Consider the following 18,912-nt stretch of genomic DNA (forward strand, 5'->3'; position numbering starts at 1 on the left):
CCGCCTCCTCCCTCTCCCGCACCGCCTACCTGGAGCGGCGGGAGGAGGCCACGCCCCTCGCGGAGCTGGCCCCGCCCCTCGCGTCCTCCCCCCGGGGGCGGGGTCTCGGCCGGCCGTGGCGGGGCGCGGCGGGGCCCGGCGGCTGCGGGGAACCACAAAAGGGGGAGTGTGTGTGGGGGGGGAGCAGCTCTGGGGGTCTCCGTTACTGCGAGCAGGGGGTCCCCGCCTTGGGGGGTCGGCGCTAGCAGCACCCTGCTCCGGGGCCGGGCAGGGGCCTCCGGGAGGAAACAGGCAGCGTTCCTAGAGGGGTTCCTGGAGCTGGTTGCGGGGGCACCGGCGCACCCCCGACAGGCTGCGGGGAGGTGCGGGGGAGGTCCCACGGTGGTGGGTGCAGGTTGGGTCTCTGCTGGTGTGGGGATGTCCCAAATGTAGCTGAAAGACCGCCTGTTCCGTACGAGCAGCCGCACCTATGGCGGTGGGGAATGCTCAGAGGCCACAGCAGCCAGGGAAACCTTCAGAGACCCCCCAGTACTGAGAGCCCAGCTCAGGTCTCAGCGATCCCGCCGCTGGGGGGGCACAGACCCAGCAGCTTCGTTTTGGGCATCCCACATTCTCCAGCTGTGCAGCCAGGCCGGGGCTGCTGGGGCCAAGGGGAGACCTGGATGCAGGATGCTCTCCCAGCAGCTGCGGCGGTGGGATGAGGACTTCAGCCCGAATGCTCGGGACACCCAGGTAGGTGACATCCCTACTTGGAGGGAGCTCAGCCATGTTGTCCCTCCAGTGCCAGCTCTTTCCCAGCACCTTAGTCCCCAAGGCCAGACTAAGTGGGTGCAGCAGCTGTCTGTGGGTGCCGGGGCATCGGAGCACTCCTCTCGCTGCGTGGGCAGAGGGAAAGGCTGTGGCATGTCCCTGCCGCAGCCTCGGCCAGCAAGCGAGGCCCAGCGGGGCTACTGGGTGCTGGGAAATGGGACCTGGGATCGAAAATGAAAGTGAAACTCTCTGGACAGGGCAGCGGTGGCAGCATCGCTGCAAAAAAAAAAAAATCATCGAGGCAAAGCATGCCAGGCAACAGGCTGGGATGCACTTTGATGTCCCACCTCTGCTGCTGACCCTTGAGAAGGGTCCCTGCACTGCCAGGTGCCCCTCACCGCAGCTGTCCCTGCGGGCCCCCTCCTGCCCTGCCTGCTGGCCCCTATCTTGCATTTGCACGGACAATCGGGCATGTCTGGTGCAAGGGGTCAGAGGCCGGGGAGCGGCAATGACGTGGGAGAAAAGCTCCGTTATCATCCGACGCAGTGTGCCAGATGTGCCTCCGGTCTCACGAGCTGCCCCAGCATGGATTTACGCCGCAGGCTGGTTATGCAGCAATCTGCACCATCCTTACAACGCTGCTGGTCGAAAAGCGCGTCTGCCTCTGCACACAAAAGGCCGAGCAGCTTGCTGGCTCAAAACGGTGCTTGTGGATAACTGCGAGATAAAGAAACACCCCTGAGGTGACGGCGCTGTTTTCTGGCTGGAAACCAGCAGTGCATGGGGGCTACTGTGGGTCCTGGCATCACAGCCTGGCTGGGAGGCTTGTGGGGGCATCCAGCACGGGTGGAAACATCTCCCCATAGCTGTAGGGTCACGGTCATGGCAGCGGCAGCGCAGGATGGGGGGGCACAGCTGTAGGGGCCCCGCAGTTGCAGGTGGCAACTCCTGCCTCCTCCACAGGCTGCTGGGGAGAAGGGGGTGGGTGGGAAAAGCCAGCAGGTATTTCAATGCCATGATTGCAAGCCCATCCTGAAGCAGCTGGAGAACGCTCTCAGTGCTGTTCCAGCTCCAGATGCTGGGGAGCTGCAGCTTTTTGACCTTATTGAAGTCAGCTGGGTCAAAGAAGTTACCTTTGGAAAATTTGAAGGGAGCTGGGTTGAGCTCTGTTCCAGCAAAACTGGGTAGTGATAATTAGCCTGACTTACCTGCTGATTAGGAAAAGGCTGGTGATGGCTGCTTTTTCAAAGATGAAAAATGTGCAAAATAATGCAATATCTGATAAGGAAGTAAGGTTATTTCCAGGCAGCTGTAGGATTCCATAAAACTAACGCATAACCTCACCCAGAAAAAAAAAAGCATAAGCAATATTTCAACAGTTGTCAGCAGTACGTGTCAGCAATCGTCAGGCGTGTGATGTGGGGCACTGTATTCTCCTAGTGAAATAAAATCCTGCAGGACAAACCTTGTCCCCCACCCCCAGGCAGTGAAGTGGCCGCAGGGTGACAGTTTCCCATAGTGGGTTGCCACCGGAGGGTCACCGTCATCCAGATAAGCTTCAGTGGGATCCCAAGGATGCTTTCTTTAGCCCTGAAGGGCCAATTTATCATCTTTTCAGGAGAAAAGAAATTTGCAAACTATACAGCTGTTGGGACAGCTTCCATCTCCAGCCAAGCTGGCTGCAAGCTGGATGTGTTTGGGAAGGGCTCGCTGGTCGGGCAGTGATGTGCAGCAGATCCGCAGAGCAGCAGGCTGGAACAGAGAGCTTTTCAGGGAGTTTTTCTGGACCCCTTTAAGGAAACCTGCGTGCATGGTCCAAAGAGCAAGAAGAGCCATCAGCGTTACACTCGTCTTTGCGTTTTTCAGCTGCAGCGGCAGGAGGTGTATTTGTGCTGGGACATCCAGCCATGCCAGGGAGAGTGCTTCAGCGTTGTTTAGCCTGCTGTAGCTAAGGGGTTGAGTCAGCCCCACGTGGATTTGGGGTCTGTCTTGTGCCAGCAAATTTGGGAGGGCAGCACACTGGTTGACTGCTGCCAGAAGGGCAGGAAAGGCAGGCAAGCAGGCTGCCAAAGCATTGTGCCAGCTGGGAGAGGGGTGAAGGTCCTGCTGCAACAAAAGTCTTGATCTGCATTGATCATGACAGGAGAGGCTGAAGTGACTGCATTTAGGAGCATTCTCAGTGCTCCTGGTTTCAGAGCATCTACCTAGGGCGTTACAACCTGCCAACTGAGGGCTCTGCGGGCTGGAAGATTACTGATAGACTGAAATAAAACAAGGGGGAAGCAGCAGTGTAACATATTTGGACCAGACATAAAGTGTAGGGGTTTTGTAAGAAGGTGATTGATCACCGGGAGGAAAATATTCTGCTGAGGGATGGGGGAGATTTTACATCACTGGCATTTAAGTCCGGGTTGGTGGTGTTTCTCCTGAGTTCGGGGAGGCCCATAGGTGACGGAGATGGTACCTGGCTGTCTGTGCAGTCCACGATTCCAGTAGGACAGTGGTTCTTCCTCATCTTGTGAGTCATAAAAACCACCCCCCATCACCCCTTGTTGAATGAAATGTGCTGCAGCTTCCTCAGTAATAAATATTGGCAGCCGGGGGCTCTGTGGGGCAAGGTGTCAGGGAAAGCAGCTGGGATCCCGGCAGTGTGGCAGGGCTCCCAGCCCGTGGTTGCTGCTGCAGGACTTCCAAGCAAAACTGATGTGGCACAAGCAATTTATACCAACACAAGCATTTGTGCTGGGTGTCTCAGGTGTATTTGGTTTCATTTTAGTTCATCTACAGTAGCCTTAACCACTTTGCCTGGCTCTGGCTTGGAGGTATGACACTGAAGACATCAATCGGGCCTTTCTACCACCTATGCTGTGCTCAGCTGCCCTGTGGTCCATGGGCTTGAGGGTTTCCCAGCAGTGACAGAGCTGGCTCACACATCCCTGGTATTTTCACACATCTCTGGTAATCCCACATGTGGCTGCGGTACCGGGTTCTGGCTGTTTCCAGCCCTATGGCGTTAATTTTCTGTTGATGGAAAAGAGATGACTGAGGAAACGGGCTAAAAGCTGAATACTCAGGTGTGGACTGGTGGAGCACAGAGGGAAGCTGCTGGGCAGGACTGAGTAGGTGAGGATGTGGGTAGGGAAGGGAGGAACACGCTTTTTTGTGTGAAAAAAAGCATGGGGAGGAGCAAGGTCGAGGGTGGTGGGACAGAGTGAGGGGTCGCAGTGAGGCAGGCAGGGCTGATTTTGGGGGAGCTGCAAGGAGAAGAGCAGCAGTCACAGAGGGATGTGGAGAGGGCAGAAGGTGGATGCTAGAAAGGCTACGAGAGCCAGAGGAGACATGAAGCTGGGTAGAGGCTGGAGTTGTGTGTTAAGCTGCTGGCACCCTCCTCCAGGTATAATTCCATGAAGTCTTGGAACTCCGTGGAGTCATTGGAGGCTGCTCCTCTTTCCTCCTTGACAGTAAACTCTCCCATTTGACCTGGGCTGGTTCCCACATGCCAGGATTTATTTTTCCATCTCGCCGTAGCCAAGTTTGTCATTTAATAAACATCCCCCTGCCCTCATCCCCCTCCCCTCTGTAAATCAGAGGAACAGATGGGAGGGCAAAGGACCAGAAATGCCTGGCACTTCCCAAAGCTGGAAAGAACTGAAGACTTTGAGATGAAAAGAAAAAAAATTTCATGCCTTTCTCAGCTTTGTCTTTGTTCCTTTGTGCCATTCAGGCCTGATCTGCACACCCCACCTGCATGCGAGGGAGCCTGTGAAGGCTGAGCATCCCTGGCTGTCACTGACTGGGAGCAAGGCAGGGGGACTTTGCTTGGTTTTGAGCCTTTGAATTTGGGTTCCTTGCAGAGCAGCAGCAGTAAGCTGACAGCATCTGACAGGGTGTTGGAGGGAATGACAGTCAGTGGACACAGGGGTGTTTGTTAGTGGAAACAGCTGCAGCTCGTGATGCAAAGCAAACAGCTTCTGCATGGCTTCAGTTCCAGCTCTGTCTCTCTGTTGGCCAGGGACCAGCCGTGCTGCAGCACGCGCAGCAGCAGGGAGCGATGCCTGAAGAGCAGGCTGCAAAGGAACCTGGTATTACACAAAGGAATAAAGTGGGAAGAAGGTGTTTTCTCATCCTGAGCCCCTTAATCTGAGCAAGAAGAATTAAACAGCCGTGGCAGGGCAGCCACTTGCATGCTTGGTCTTTGCTCCATTCTCTGAAGCCTTTCACAAATTTCCTTGGCTCCACTCCTAACCAGCTCCATGTGGAGACCCGGCACGGAAGGGAGTAGCTCAGGGGTTTTGCTCCCCTGCCACTGATATCAGAATAATGTGAGGCTGGACAGAGCCAAGAGTGACAAACCCGAGGAGCCTGTGCAAACCCCTCTCCCATTTGGTGGAGGTGAAACCTTGAACGGTGGTGAGATGGGGCAGGCACTAGGGGAGGGCTCTTGAACCTGCCCACATCATCTGGCATGGTCTGAAGTGAGCAATATGGCCCGTCCCTTTGTGAACACCCCTGTCAGTGGCACATGTAATGCTAGTGGCATCCTCAGAGCTTTTTAAAAAGAATTGAGGCATCTTAGGTGGTTGGAGTTTGTTCTTGTATAATACTGTCGCAGAATTCTGCCTGTACACGTAATTTCTGTTTGAGTCTTAAAAAAAAAAAAAAAAAAAAAAGGAAGAAAACCAGCCCTAAACTGAAAGCACCGAGGGTCTGTGCAGTTGCACATGCTGCTCAGAGGAAAGAGAATGGCCTTTGCTGTCACCTTTGCAGTTGTCTGAATCATCTGCTGTTCTAGCAACTAATTTGTGATGTCCTTAAGATGTTTGTGTCACATCTGGAAATTACAGTCATGCTGTGCCTGCCCAAACAGACAGACACTCTTATATATGTTTGTGTGTATATATATATACACAATATATATATATTTTTTTTTTTTACTTTTTTCCCAGCTGTGACTCTCCCGTGCCTGTATCTGATAACAGCCATGTCAGCTCAGAAGGACAGATGGGTGTCTTCCTTCTCTTTCCTGCTCTTCTGCGTTTTCTCCGTCCCAAGGTGGGGAAGTGCAAGGCTGCTGCAGGAGCTGAGCCCCCAGCGGTATTTCAGCAGCTTGCAAGCCGGCAGAGCATCCCTGGCTTATTTCAGCCATAATGGTGTGTATTTAACAGTATGGATTTACATCAGCCTGGGTTTTCAGCAAAGGCTTGGTGAGGGTGTGTGTGAGAGTGGGACAATGAAGAGACAATTCTCGAGACTTTTACACCCAGAGTTATTTTGAAGAGCTGGTTGAGCTCAGCTGGCAAATCTGTGTTTACACAGTTCCAAGTGCTCCTCACAGGCAGAGATGTCTTGGGGTGGGATCTTTCCTGGCTGTGTCCCCAGGGACGCTCCTTCAAATCTCTTTGATAATTTTCTGGATTATTTTCTGGAGGTACCGTGGAAGAGAAACCCAGCATCCTAAGGACTTGGCCAGTCAAAGGGGCTGGGTTTCTCTGCCATGGTACCTCCCAGGGAAAGGGGGATCCCTTGCATGCAGGGGAACTAAGGGCTGTCAAGAATTAGAAGATCCTTGGCCTTGCCCTTCTTGTTCTGCTCCTTCGTGACCCCCAGGTGTGGTTTCCCAGAGACACCAGTGTGGGCTGAGGTACCAGCACAGCTCCCATGTCAGCGCTGAGGAGCTGGGTGTGTTAGAAAGGAAGGAGGGGAGTCTGAGGCCATTCATGTTGTTGCCTGTAATTAGTTTTGTTTCGGTAAGTACCTTACTCTGAGTAACAGCAAGACCATATCACATCAAGCACTGTCTCAGTGCGCAGCAGGAGGATGCTCTTGACTTCTGAGGACTTGTAGCCCAGCACAGCAGCACTTGTTTGACAAAACCTATCCCAGTCCCTCTGCCCCCCTCAGCCACATCCCTGCAGGCACCTCCGCCAGCAGCGTGCCACAGCTCCATTTGCCCTGCTCAGACGTCCCAGGGTTGTTTTCCTGGAGACCTTAATGTGCTGTTAGAGTGCCAGAGCACGGTGCTTGCCCTGAAGGTCCTCCCATCTGCCTCATCTGTAAAGGGAAGGGATGAAAACCAGGGGTTTTTGTGTTTCAGTTTCTCCTGGTGCCCAGCCCTTCTTGGAGCAGATTGAGAACGCAGCCGAGGCCCTCCAGGACTATGGCATTTCGGTGGTGAAGGTAAATGGGGACAAGGAGTGGGACAGGCTGTTTCTGCAGATTATTTCTGCAGGGCTTCCTGCAGGGTGGGCAGAACCACCCCGGGGACTGACCCCAGAAGAAAGCAGATGTTGGCAGGCCAGGGCACACAGTTTTATCCCTTGCCCTGGCCTTACATCTGCTGCTTGGGTGTTGCATCACACCTTCAGCCTGTGGGATGTGGGCAGGTTCCTGTGTCCCAGAGAGGCTCGATGTTGTGCCTGTGGCTCCAAACACCATGAAGCGGAGCACTGGCAGTGCTGTGGCTCAGACAGGGGCAGCCCTGAGCTGCCCCCAGCCTCCAGTTCAGTCTCAGTAGATGAACCTGTGTGCTTTGTTGGGCGTTCGTGGGTTTAGGGGGCACTGAGCGACTCACATATTTCCCACTGTTTGGTCTTCTTCATGGGCAACGCCACGTGCCTGGCTTAGCTGGCTGATCTAATCTGGCCTCCCAGCAGCTGCATGGGGGCGTGGAGTTGCCTGCTCACTGCTGGGTACCCACAGGCATGGCACAAGGAAGAGTACGGTCCCAGTGTGCTGCACAGGAGGGCATCAGCCTGCTCATCTCACCTGGGTGGGACCTGCCCAGCTCCCTCTGTAGCTCCCTCCTGCCAGCTCAAACTGCCGGGAATGGTGGATGGGGAGAGTTCACTTTGTTTCAATTCAGTGCAATAAGTATTTCTTATAAAGGAGTTTTTAGCTGCAACTTCATGCAGGTTGAGGTGAGGGAACTACAAATTCAGTGTAATTAGATTATAGAAAGTGCTTATATGTTTGTGTGTATGTCTTAAATTTCCTCCAGAGACAGGCTAAATTTAATAAGCAAACAGTGATCTGTCACTTTGAATATGCTGGGCAGATCATAAGATCTCTTGATCCCATTAGACCCAAATCAAGGCAGGCTGAGCTGGAGAACTGAAGTACAAGCTCCAAACCCCATCTCTGGACCCTATTTTCTTGTATTTTCTCTCCCAGCAGGTCTGCAAAGGCTGTATTTAGACTCTTGAATGGAAGAAAACCGTAGTGCTGTATGTTTGTAGTTATTTGTGGAGCTGAGTGTCTAATTACATGCTTTCAATGTCTAGGTTCATTGTCCCAAAGAAGATGTCTCAAGATATTGTGGAAAGGAAAATACACTAAGGAAAGCCTACCTGTTCAGGTGAGGAGCGCTTTCTGGGCACCATGATGCCACCCAGCCACAACTGTCATTGCTTGCCAGTGCAGATGTTTGAAGGCAGTGCTGTCAGTGATCAGAGAAGTCTGTGGAGGAAGAGAGGAGCCATGAGGACAGCAGTGACATACAGACTTTAGTGAAAACTACCCCTGAAAGGTCCAACACAGGCAAAGTAGATGCTTTGTCCTCAGTGTCAAACCTCCCGTCCTGCCCCATGCTCCTTTGAGCAGCAGAGGGTTGTGCTGCTACGTGAAACCACGAGAGAAATCCTCCATCAGTGTTCTTCTGTCCTTGTGGCCTCCTACCCCAGGTCCTCCAGAGTTATGCTCAGATCACTAGGTTTTGGGTCTAGCCCTAGAAAGAAGTTTTCTTTGCATTTGTTCTTCCTGTGGGTGTGGTTAGCTCATCTGCCCTGGATGTGAAGGTTGAGCTCTTGGTCTCTCCATGGGTTGTCATCTGGAAGCTTCTCCATGAATTGGCTCAGTTCTCATTGACTGTTGTACAGGACCCACAGAAATATTTCCTCTGGTGTGAGAATCTACAGGGTGATGCTTAGTGTGTAGAGAGCTTCTGTCAGCCTGTGCTAGGCTTCTTACCAGCATCAGAAGCTGAGTGAAACAGTAGTGGCGGAGGTGGCTTCACTAAAACGGTGTTGCTGGGACACCTCGTTCTAGGAGATCCCCAAATTCAATTCTAACATTTTCTTGCCAGCCATACCTGCCAGCAGATGTCTGGAAGTATTCAGCAGAGTAAAAATTAAATGAGTACGTGTAGCTAATCTTTCATAGTTTCTTTGGTGATACTGTTTCCTTCCCTCCCTAGAGGTAATATGCTGATCCGAGAGTTCCCCACCGATGCCTTGTTTGACGTGAACTCCATTGTTGCTAACGTTTTGTTGTAAGTACAGACCAGATGCATCTCGGTGAAATCCTTTAATTTCCATTTGCAATTGTTGATATAAAATTTTGCATAAATACAACCCCCACATATTCTGGAGGCTGCTCTCAGCCAAGCAGAAGGCTGCTTCTCTCTTTGGGATGGTTTAACCCTGTTAAATCTATGCCCTTGAGATAACTCACCAGCACACATCTGGGCAGCTGCATTTGGCTGTGAATCTTCAATCTGCCAGCAAGAAACTGGAATTTGACCTTGCTTTTCCCATCACGGTTATGTAGCTGCAAATTTGCTCTTAAAACAGTTGCTGATGCATTTTTTTCTGACTCCTCAGTGCCCTGCTCTTTAATGAAGTTAAATACGTTGAAACACTGGCTGAACTTCAGAACATTGAAAACGCATTGAAAGGGAAGTTGAACATGGTCTTTGCCTATGTACCAGCTACTGGCACAGCAGGTATTAATACTCAAATTTTCTTCTTTGCTCTCCTCCAGAGCCTTTTTTAGTGAGGGGCAAGGGAGCTGGGTTTCTGACCCAAAATCCTGCAAATGGAGGATCAGGGAAACCTGAAAGGGCCACCCAGCCACAAGTTCTCCACCTCTATATGTCTCACTGTGTTTCCAAAGGGATGAGTTGCACCAGCAAAGTTTTGCTGGGAGCATTAACTTTCAGAGGTGGACTTGAGAAGGAAAGCAAGCCAGAGGTTACTGTCTTTAAAAATAACTTCATAGGCAGATCTCTGGTTATGCAGTGGAATGGATTCACATCCATCACCTGTGTGTTTACAGGCAATCAGCAACTGGGTCCAGCTCCAGTTACACTGTCACCTTCAGCGTGTGTCTTCAGACAGCTGTGGCATTTTACCGAGAGTTTCTGAAAGCCTGGGCGCTGGTGTTTACAGTTGGGAAGGATGAAGAGGGAGATCTGGAGGGAGCTGAGATTAGTTCATCTTGCTTTTCTCTTTCCAGAGCACAGAGCCGTGATGGAGGCAGCGTTTGTCTACGGGACTGTGCACCAGTTTGTTCTGACAACTGAGGCAACACTGTTGAAAGACGCTGGGTATGTCCAATGCACCCCCACCAGGGAGAGCTGCTCCCCTGCCCTGTTTGCTCTGCTCTGGGTTTCTCAGATTCCCAGGTCAGATACTGGGGTGGTATTAGGGTGTTATGCCAAGGGTGGGCAGTCAGATCTGGTTTCTTTTCCAAAACCAGCTGCTGCTTCTGTTCCTGGACTTGGACTAGCCATGCTATTTGTGACTGTTCATGGAATGGGATTTTACGGGAGAAGAGCCCACTGTCTCCTTTCCGTAGCTGACTGATCAAACCCCAGCCATGGGTTTTCGGGAGGGCTGATAGAGCTGATGTTACAGTCTTAAAACACTCAGCTTTGTGCTTTGATGACCAAGTCTGGCCAGCTGAGAAGGGTAAGAACTGCTGTAGCGGGTCAGAGCAAAGACCACCCAGCTCCATATCTTACCCCTGCAGTGGCCACAGGTGCTTCACAAAGGACCTGAGGAAATGGATGTGCGTTGCCTGCAGCCTCCCATCTTCTGGCAGTCGGAGGTTTCAGGACTCATGGTGTTAACAGCCACCAGAAGTTTTTAAACACATTTTTAGTTTTCATCTCAGCAACTTCTGGCAGCAGCGAGTTCTCCAGTTCAGCTGCCTGAGACACTGCTCATGTATTTGGGACTTCCCACCCAACAGGAGCTGCCCAGCTCAGGCCATCCTCTTCCCACGCAGGAGGAGCTGCAGTAGAGGGGCAGATCCTTCAACGTGACTTGCTGCTGCTGTGACCTGCTGCAGGCAGGAGGCTGAGAAGGAGGAAGGTGGGAATATCACATAGCACGTTGCATCCTCGGCAAAGCATTTGTACAACGATTTGCCTACCACAGTGGTCCTTCCCAAGGTGCCATCCCATCGTCATCAAGGACAGCACGTCGTGGCCGCCACTAGGTGGCACGGTTGTCATTTGGACAGGAATCGGCTTCGTTCTGCTTAAAGCAGAGGAGACCCCAGCAGGCCATCGCCTTAGCTGGTGAAATGGTGGTAGCTTCGCCAACATGACAGCCTTCAGCCAACCGGGACACTGCAGGCTTTGAGGTCTTACTACTATACTCTACTCTTCCACAGAGAGATCTTAAAACCCTTTACGAAGAAGGTCATCCCTGGTTTAGATGTAGGGAATGGGTGCATAGGGAAAGGAACGTGACTTCCCAGAGTTAACACACAGGCCAACACTAGTGATGGTACCAGAGCAGGAATGACTAACCAGAGACCCATCCCAGCAACTCAACCTCACTGCTTCCTGTGGCGCCGCCAAAACAAATGCTGTCCAGAAGGTGGAATATTCCTTATACAGTCTGTAAGATGTCATCAGTGAGGTAAAAGGCATGAGCAAAGCTGTAGATTTTATCTCTCCATCTCCTCTCAGGGTCTTCACTGCAATGGCATGACTGGTTCCACTGAGAAAAGCTGGACTTGATGATCTTCTGGAGAAGAGAAGGCTCTGGGCAGACCTTATAGTGGCCTTTCAATAATTAAAGGGGGCTTGCAAAAACGTTGAGGACAGACTTCTTAGTAGGTCCTGCTGTGATAAGGCAAGGGGATGTGGTTTTAAACTGAAGGAGGACAGATACAGATATGGGGAAGAAGTTCTTCACTACGATGGTGGCGAGGCGCTGGCACAGGCTGCCCAGAGCAGCTGTGGGTGCCCCATCCCTGGGAGTGCTCAGGGCCAGGCTGGATGGGGCTGGGAGCAACCTGGGCTGGTGGGAGGTGCCCCTGCCCGTGGCAGGGGGTTAGGAACTAAATGGTCTTTAAGCTTTCTTCCAACCAAACCAGTCTATGATTCTTTGATTCTGTGATCTTAAAGGTCTTTTCTGACCTAAGTGATTCTGTGATTCTCAGGCTGGGCCAACTTTTCTGTGGTTGGGCTCATTTACATCTGGTGAGCCAGGGTCTTTATTAGTTGTTCAGCACAATTCTGAAAGGTACCTGAACCCGATTATACCTGTCAGTAGTAGGGCTATTGAAGAGGTCCTACAAGCCTACCAATCCCTGAACTTGAGGATCATCTGCTCTGTAAAACATCAGCAAACATGGTGATTCTTTTGGGGCATTTTAAAAACCCTGTGGTGGATGATCAGCATGGGTTGTTTTTTTTTTTCTCTCACAGCAATGATGAGCCTGATGTGCCGTCCGCGTGGCTGCTGTTCTGCCACTGCCAGCAGGCCACGGACCTGGCACAACCCTGCAGGAGGACAGCTATGGGGCAGGCTCTGACAATGCTCAACATCCACAGACACCTCAAGCTTATGGGAGCTCCTCTGGTGGTATGACTGGGAAAGAGGAACCACTTGCCCTGTGGGGAAGAGGGCAGCTGGGGTGGATGTGAGGATGAGGGAGGTGTGAGCAGAAGGCAAGGCTGAGTATGAGAATCTGTCCCTTCCCCATGAAGTTAATGACAAAGCTCCCAGGTCAGGTCCAAGGAAGACACAGGCACAGGGCTGGATGGGAGCGACACTGCATTGCACTGCTCAGCTTGCTTAGACCTTTCCAGGGAGCCCTGGCACCAATGTCTGGTCCTCTAGTTGTCTGTAAGCACCATGAGTGGGAAAGGGGTGGAGGTGTTTCTTGGACTTTGCTGGAACATTAGGATAGGGTAGGGTAGGATAGGAAAGAATAGAATAACATAGAATAGGACTAGACTATTTCAGTTGGAAGGGACCTACAACGACCATCTAGTCCAACTGCGTGACCAATTCGGGGCCAACCAAAAGTTAAAGCATGATATTAAGGGCATCATCCAAATGCCTCTTAAACACCAACAGGCTCAGGTCATCAACCACCTCTCTAGGGAGCCTGTTCCAGTGTTTGACTATCTTCTTGGTAAATAAATGCTTCCTAATGTCCAGTCTAAACCACCCTTGGTGCAGTGTTGAACCATTCCCATACATCCCATCTCTGGATACCAGAGAGAAGAGATCAGCACCTCCTTCTCCATGGCACCTCCTGAGGAAGCTGTAGGGAGCAGTGCGGTCAGCCCCCAGCCTCCTTTTCTCCGAACTAAACAAACCCAAAGTCCTTAGGTGTTCCTAGGCTCCCCACAGGAGGCTCAGCACCCTGGGGAGTTTGTATCAGTCATCCTCTGAGGCCCCCAGCATCAAGGGGACATGGACCTGCTGGAGCGAGTCCAGAGGAGGCCACGGAGATGCTCAGAGGGCTGGAGCCCCTCTGCTGTGGAGACAGGCTGAGGGAGTTGGGGCTGTTCAGCCTGGAGAAGAGAAGGCTGCGGAGAGACCTGACAGCACCTGCCAGTACCCAAAGGGGCCGACAGGGAAGCTGGGGAGGGGCTTTTTACAGGGGCCTGGAGTGCAGGACAAGGGGGAATGGCTTTACATTGAAAAAGGGCAGATTTAGGTTAGACAGTAGGAAGAAGTTCTTTACTGAGGGTGGTGAGACACCAGACCAGGTTGCCCAGAGCAGCTGTGGATGCCCCATCCCTGGGAGTGCTCGGGGCCAGGCTGGATGGGGCTGGGAGCAACCTGGGCTGGTGGAAGGTGTCCCTGCCTGTGGCAGGGGATTGGAACTGGATGGTCTTTAAGGTCCCTTCCAACCCAAACTTTTCTATGATTCATGCCTTGGTGAACACAAGGGGCTGGAGGTTCCCTCCTATCTCCTCGTCCCATGGGGCAGTGAACTTCAGCAGGCCTCCAGTTCCCACTGGTGACATCTCTGCCCAGCCAAAAGGACAGGTAGATGAGCTGGGAAGTGCCTCCTTCAGCCAGCATGGGTTAGGCCCATGGAGGGAAGGCACTTTGTTAAGCAGCTCCGTGCTGTCGTGAAGTAGCACGTCCAAGGCAGGAAGGGAGAGGATGCCAGCTCTTGCATGTTGTGGCTGGGACTCTCAAAGTGCCCCAGGGAATGGATGGCAGGTAAATAAAAATTAATGGAGTTCTGACATCTGGAGTTGCTAAGTCACAAAGAACGTGCATAATAGTGCCTGGGTTTTTAACAGGGAGAGTCATGACAGGTTAGAACAATTTAACTGGGATTGTGTGGGTTCTGCTTCAATTGATGTTTTAGAATCAGAGTTGGAGGCTTTTTTCTCGAGGGCCTCATTATTTTTGTGTCTGGGGAACACACAGTGGCTTGGGCTGTACAGGAGAAGACCTGAGGTATCTTCAAGTGGTGTGGAGATGTGCTGCAGTATAACCATTTCTCTTCTCCAGACAGAGGTTGCTGAGGACCCAGAGAAGGTTTCCACCGTTCACTTACAGCTTGGGCTACCACTTGTGTTCATCCTTAGCCAGAAAGAGACCTACGAGGCTGACAGGAGGACAGCAGAGTTTGTGGCCTGGCGGCTCTTAGGGAAAGCAGGAGTTGCCCTTTTGTCCAGGTATTTGCTCTCGGGTGTTTTGGGGTTCTCCTGGCTTTTTGTGGTGTTTCCAAGCTCAGTTACCCCACCGCCAGGATGAGAGTCAATGGGCTTACTCACATTTGGGTGAGAGGCAGTAAAACTAGGCTATGTCCTGCAAGAGGGTGTCACGTTTAAGGACTTGCCCAGAATCAGATTAGTTTGGTTTCAGACTGGCTGGAAGCATAGAAACGTTTGAGTTTCTTGCTGACTTAGAAGTGGAAAAACAGACTAAGAGAGATTTTGGAAAGGAAATTTAGCACAGATGGAAGGTTTGTATTTTGCCCTCAAATTAAGGGCAGAAGGAGATCCAGTAAAGGAGGTGGACTGTGGGTGCTAGGATGCGATCAAGGTCTCTGCTCAGTGAGTGATGCCTCCTGAGTCAACAAGGGCTCTTGGAGTTAAAGCAACACGCTTGCTCCCCAGGAGCGCAGGAGACAGGCTTGTGGCTGGCCATAGGGCAGCTGTGCTGAGCATACCTGCCTTCCTCCATGGCTGACCTTCAGTTACTTCTCTCTGCTCCATGGGCTCAGGAGCAGCCTGCATACTCCAGTCTGGCTTGTGTTTGAAAACGCTTCCATGCTATCTTGCCAAAGGAGGTGTGCAGCCCCTGTAGGCATGGTTGCACAGCCTCTGGGGATGTCTGCTGGCAGCTGTGCAAATGGGAGGAGGTGGAGGAAGGATGGGTGTGGGTTCTTTCATTCCAGCTTTCTGCCACCATGGTACCTCCCTGTATGGAGGCACTTCTTGGTTCCATGTAGTCATGAGCTGAAGTCCACCAGCAGAGCAGCTGCGCTGGGATGTGGCTACCAGTGTGTGAGCAAAGACTTGAATCACAGAAAGGGAATCCAAGCCCCTTGTGAAATAGGCATGTTGTGCAGTGCAGTGCCACCAGAAGGTCATTTAGAGCCTATTTCTCCGCCACTGACATTGATTCTGGGTTCCTGCAAGTTCTCGGGAGCCTTGAAGCACAACTCTGTGAGGACGTGGTGCTGCTGAGAGGTGGGCTTGCCAGCCAGGCAGGCTAAATGGAGGGGGTGACCTTGCGTGTCACACCATCTAATGTTCACTTTGTATTTTGGAAGGGACCACGTAGATTTGAACATTCTGCTCCAGTCAAACGTCGCTCTCAAGACACCAGATGAGGTTAGATGCTGGATTTCTTTCTTGTACAACTCTCATTTCCCTATCTGGGCATGGTGCTCTTGAGAGGTGTTGGGATGTTGCTTGGCTCCGTTGTTATTTGACAGCCTTCCCAGAAGCTCAAGGGGAAGTGTCTTTCCCTAGATGCATGCATGTATTTGGAACTGCCCGAGTCTGGTGCTGCAGAGCAGTTGTACGTGCTGGCAAAGATAACATACGGAGTTTATTTTGGATTCAAAACGTAGGGTGACATCTCTGTTACACCTTAAGGCAACACAAGGTTGTGAACTAGCTAAGGTAGTAGTCCAACTGCAAAATCCCCAAAGATCTGGACTTCTGAAGGCCCTTGCCCCCTTAGGAAAAGCGTTCAAAAGACGGGAGAGGAAATGAGTGTGAAACAAAGAGCAGACAACCAAAGGTCTGTGCTGAACTGGTGTAGCCGAATGCCTCTGGCAGAGATCTGGGAAAAGGGCAGGGTGTAAGTTAAATGAGGTTGATCAAGATGAGCTAAACTCTGGAGGGACCTGACCCAGCTTGTGAGGCAAGATGGAATTCAGTGCCGACAAATGCCAGGGAGCACACGTTGCCCCAGATTACCTGAACTGTCACACTTGTGATTGCAAAGACACAGGATCAGACCTGAACCTGAGCATCCCCTGAGGGCTTCCCATGCCCTGGTGAGAGATGTGCATGTGGTGTTTCTCCTCTTAGAGCCAATGGGAGGTGCCAGCAGTTTGTCATTTCTCTCAGTTCATTATCAAATCAATTTTTTCTGAAGTGCCTTTCGCTGAGACAGTGCCAGAACATTTTTTTTTAAGCTGACAAGGTCTCCTTTCTGAGAAATGCATTTTGCTCTTTTCTTTCCAAATACATTTTGCTCCTTTGTTTACATGGATTGGCAGCCTGTGTACACTGGGGAGCACTCTTTTTGCTTGAGCTTCATGAGATAAAGGATTTTTTGTGCCAGTTTCCTAGGCTGTGGTGGGCTGCTCTGACCAAGCCTGACCCCTCCTAGTCTGGGGGCAGCCATACAGACCCCGTACCTCCCCACTCTCCTTCATTGTTTGGCCACTAGGCTTTTTCTTGCAGTGGTAGATCTATGTTGAGACGCTGGGAGGTGCAGTGGGTGTTCACTTTCACAACTCCAGGCACAGGATCCCACATAGACACAGTTACTTCCTTGCAAGGAGATGTCAGTCTGCAGTGAGAAAAACTCATGCACGGGTGGAAGTGGGCAAAACATCAGTCTGGAGTGAAAAAAACTCACGCACAGGTGAAACTGGGCCAAAAAAACACATCCCAGAAGCTTCCTTGCTTGGCAGCTTTAAGAATCTGTTGACATACACCCAAAAGTAAGAAGTTGGGTGATGGTGCCCCATCAGCCTTGAGTTTGATTTGCAGGCAGAAGAGGCAGAGAGTGATGTTTTGCTCTCACTGATTTATTCTGTTTTCTTTAGGGAGTGCCAATCAAATACCTGGTCTTGGAAGACACTGATGAAGTTATAACCCTGGTGGAAGATAAGAACAAGGTTGAACAAATCCAGAAGGAGGAGGAGGAAGAAGAGGAAGAGGAGGAGGAAGAAGAGGATGAAAAAGAGAATAACAATCAAGGTGTGCAAATAACAGTGAAAAGCTGATTGTCATCAGATAGGACATGCAGTCAGCACCTGCTAGGGACATGCAGGCATGTGTAAAAGCATTAGAGAACACTTTTGCAAATCCAAGGCAAGCTATCACAGTCACATCACGGCTGTACAAAGTGGCTCTTTCATTCTTCGCAGATCACTGGAGTTTTGTGACAGACAGGAATAATTTTTAGGGGAAACACCAGGGAGAAAAATCAGCAGCCGTTAGAGAAAGTGTTGCAGAAGTGCTGCATGTGAAGTGCATGCAGAAGTGGAAATGGGGGTGCTTCTGCTTGAGCACATCCAGCTTCAGAGGCATGAGGAGTTTAAAGTACACCCAACACTGTCTCCTTTTCAAGCATCAGAAGAAAAGCCTCAGAATTATCAGTCCCTTTGGAAAGCTTTGAGACATGTTTTTGTAAGAGCTGTTCCAGACTTGCTTTCTGCAGGGAGAAAACACTAGGCCCTGCAATGTGTCCTTGAAAATGCACTTGCTTTCCATACAAAATTGGTTTCGTTTTCCAAAAAAAGTGGCACAGGATCCTAGAGGAGCCAACGTGCTTGAAGAATAGTGTTCAAATCAGGGGGCACAACTGGTGTGAGATGGTATAAGTGCATTTTGATGAGTTGGTGTGTGTGTCTGTGCCTCCACTCCCCTATACGAGGCAGTTGCCCCTGCTGCCAGTCACCGTGTCTCTGCTGAGCGGTGCTGGCTAACATAGGGGGACCTTATTGCTCTCTGCAGCTACCTGAAAGGAGGGTGTAGCGAGGTGCGGTCAGTCTCTTCTCCCAGGTAACTAGCGACAGGACAAGAGAAAATGGCCTCAAGTTGCACTAGGGGAGGTTTAGATTGGATATGAGGAAAAATGTCTTCACCAAAAGGATTGTCAAGCACTGGCACAGGCTGCCCAGGGACATGGTGGAGTCACCATCCCTGGAGGTGTTTAAAAGATGCACAGATGTGGTGCTTAGGGACAGGGTTTAGTGGTAGGCTTGGCAGTGCTGGGTTAACGGTTGGACCTGATGATCTGAAAGGTCTTTTCCAACCTAAATGGTCCTGAGATTCTATAAGAAGATGCCACTGGGGTGGCACAGGGGGCTGCACTTCCCTCTGCCCTGTGTGTGTGTGCGCTCATGCAGGGCTGTGGGTCCCTTGCAGACATTCAGGATGATCAGGTGGTGGAAGCTGTTTCCAGGGACAAGAAGCGAGAGCTGCCCCTGGAGCAGATCGTTGTGCTGACGGAAGAGACCTTCCACTCTGCCCTCTTGGAGACTGCCCGGACTGTGGTGCTGTTCTATGCCAGCTGTGAGTATGACATGTAGCCTGGCTGTCCCTTCTCTAAGCTTGCACTGCTCGCCATGCTCTCTATAATGTGGTGATCCTGTAGACAAGTTTAAACGATAAATAAATGCCGCATCCTGCCCTGTGGGCCTCCACCCACTGTTAGCAATCAGATTAAATTCTGGTGATGTGTGCAGACAGTAGCTCCTAGTACAGAAGACGTTCATAGGTTTTTAACCTTCATTTTACAGGGACTGAATGTAGGATAAGAGGGGAAATTGTGATAGCATGGACTCAAGGGATAGCCTAGACAGCCTGGTTGCTGCCAAAGTCCAATTATCCTTATTTCTTTCAAGTCTTCTGGAGCTTGAAGCACCTTAGGATGCAGAGAATCATAATGTGACATTATTAGTGGGCGAGGTGGGGCTGGT

The 18,912-nt window shown here is 51.3% G+C and overlaps 1 protein-coding gene across 2 annotated transcripts in view; it reads left to right on the plus strand.

Moving 5' to 3' along the window:
* The first annotated feature begins 190 nt into the window (after positions 1-190).
* Positions 191-18,912, plus strand: part of TXNDC16 (thioredoxin domain containing 16) — a 41,874-nt gene continuing 23,152 nt past the window's right edge. The window contains exons 1-13 of one of the 2 annotated variants that reach the window (XM_027803464.2): positions 191-732; positions 3,527-3,572; positions 5,697-5,900; positions 6,845-6,927; positions 8,031-8,104; positions 8,942-9,016; positions 9,348-9,469; positions 9,982-10,072; positions 12,191-12,347; positions 14,247-14,413; positions 15,517-15,577; positions 17,032-17,185; positions 18,359-18,505. In XM_027803464.2, the coding sequence (XP_027659265.1) occupies positions 670-732; positions 3,527-3,572; positions 5,697-5,900; positions 6,845-6,927; positions 8,031-8,104; positions 8,942-9,016; positions 9,348-9,469; positions 9,982-10,072; positions 12,191-12,347; positions 14,247-14,413; positions 15,517-15,577; positions 17,032-17,185; positions 18,359-18,505 (1,444 nt within the window). In that variant the 5' untranslated portion in view covers positions 191-669. The remainder of the gene's footprint in view (positions 733-3,526; positions 3,573-5,696; positions 5,901-6,844; positions 6,928-8,030; positions 8,105-8,941; positions 9,017-9,347; positions 9,470-9,981; positions 10,073-12,190; positions 12,348-14,246; positions 14,414-15,516; positions 15,578-17,031; positions 17,186-18,358; positions 18,506-18,912) is intronic. The other variant, XM_005437898.3, reaches the window with a different exon arrangement.

The sequence above is a fragment of the Falco cherrug genome, chromosome 7 (genome assembly GCF_023634085.1).
Source record: "Falco cherrug isolate bFalChe1 chromosome 7, bFalChe1.pri, whole genome shotgun sequence".
NCBI classification, from domain to species: domain Eukaryota; kingdom Metazoa; phylum Chordata; class Aves; order Falconiformes; family Falconidae; genus Falco; species Falco cherrug.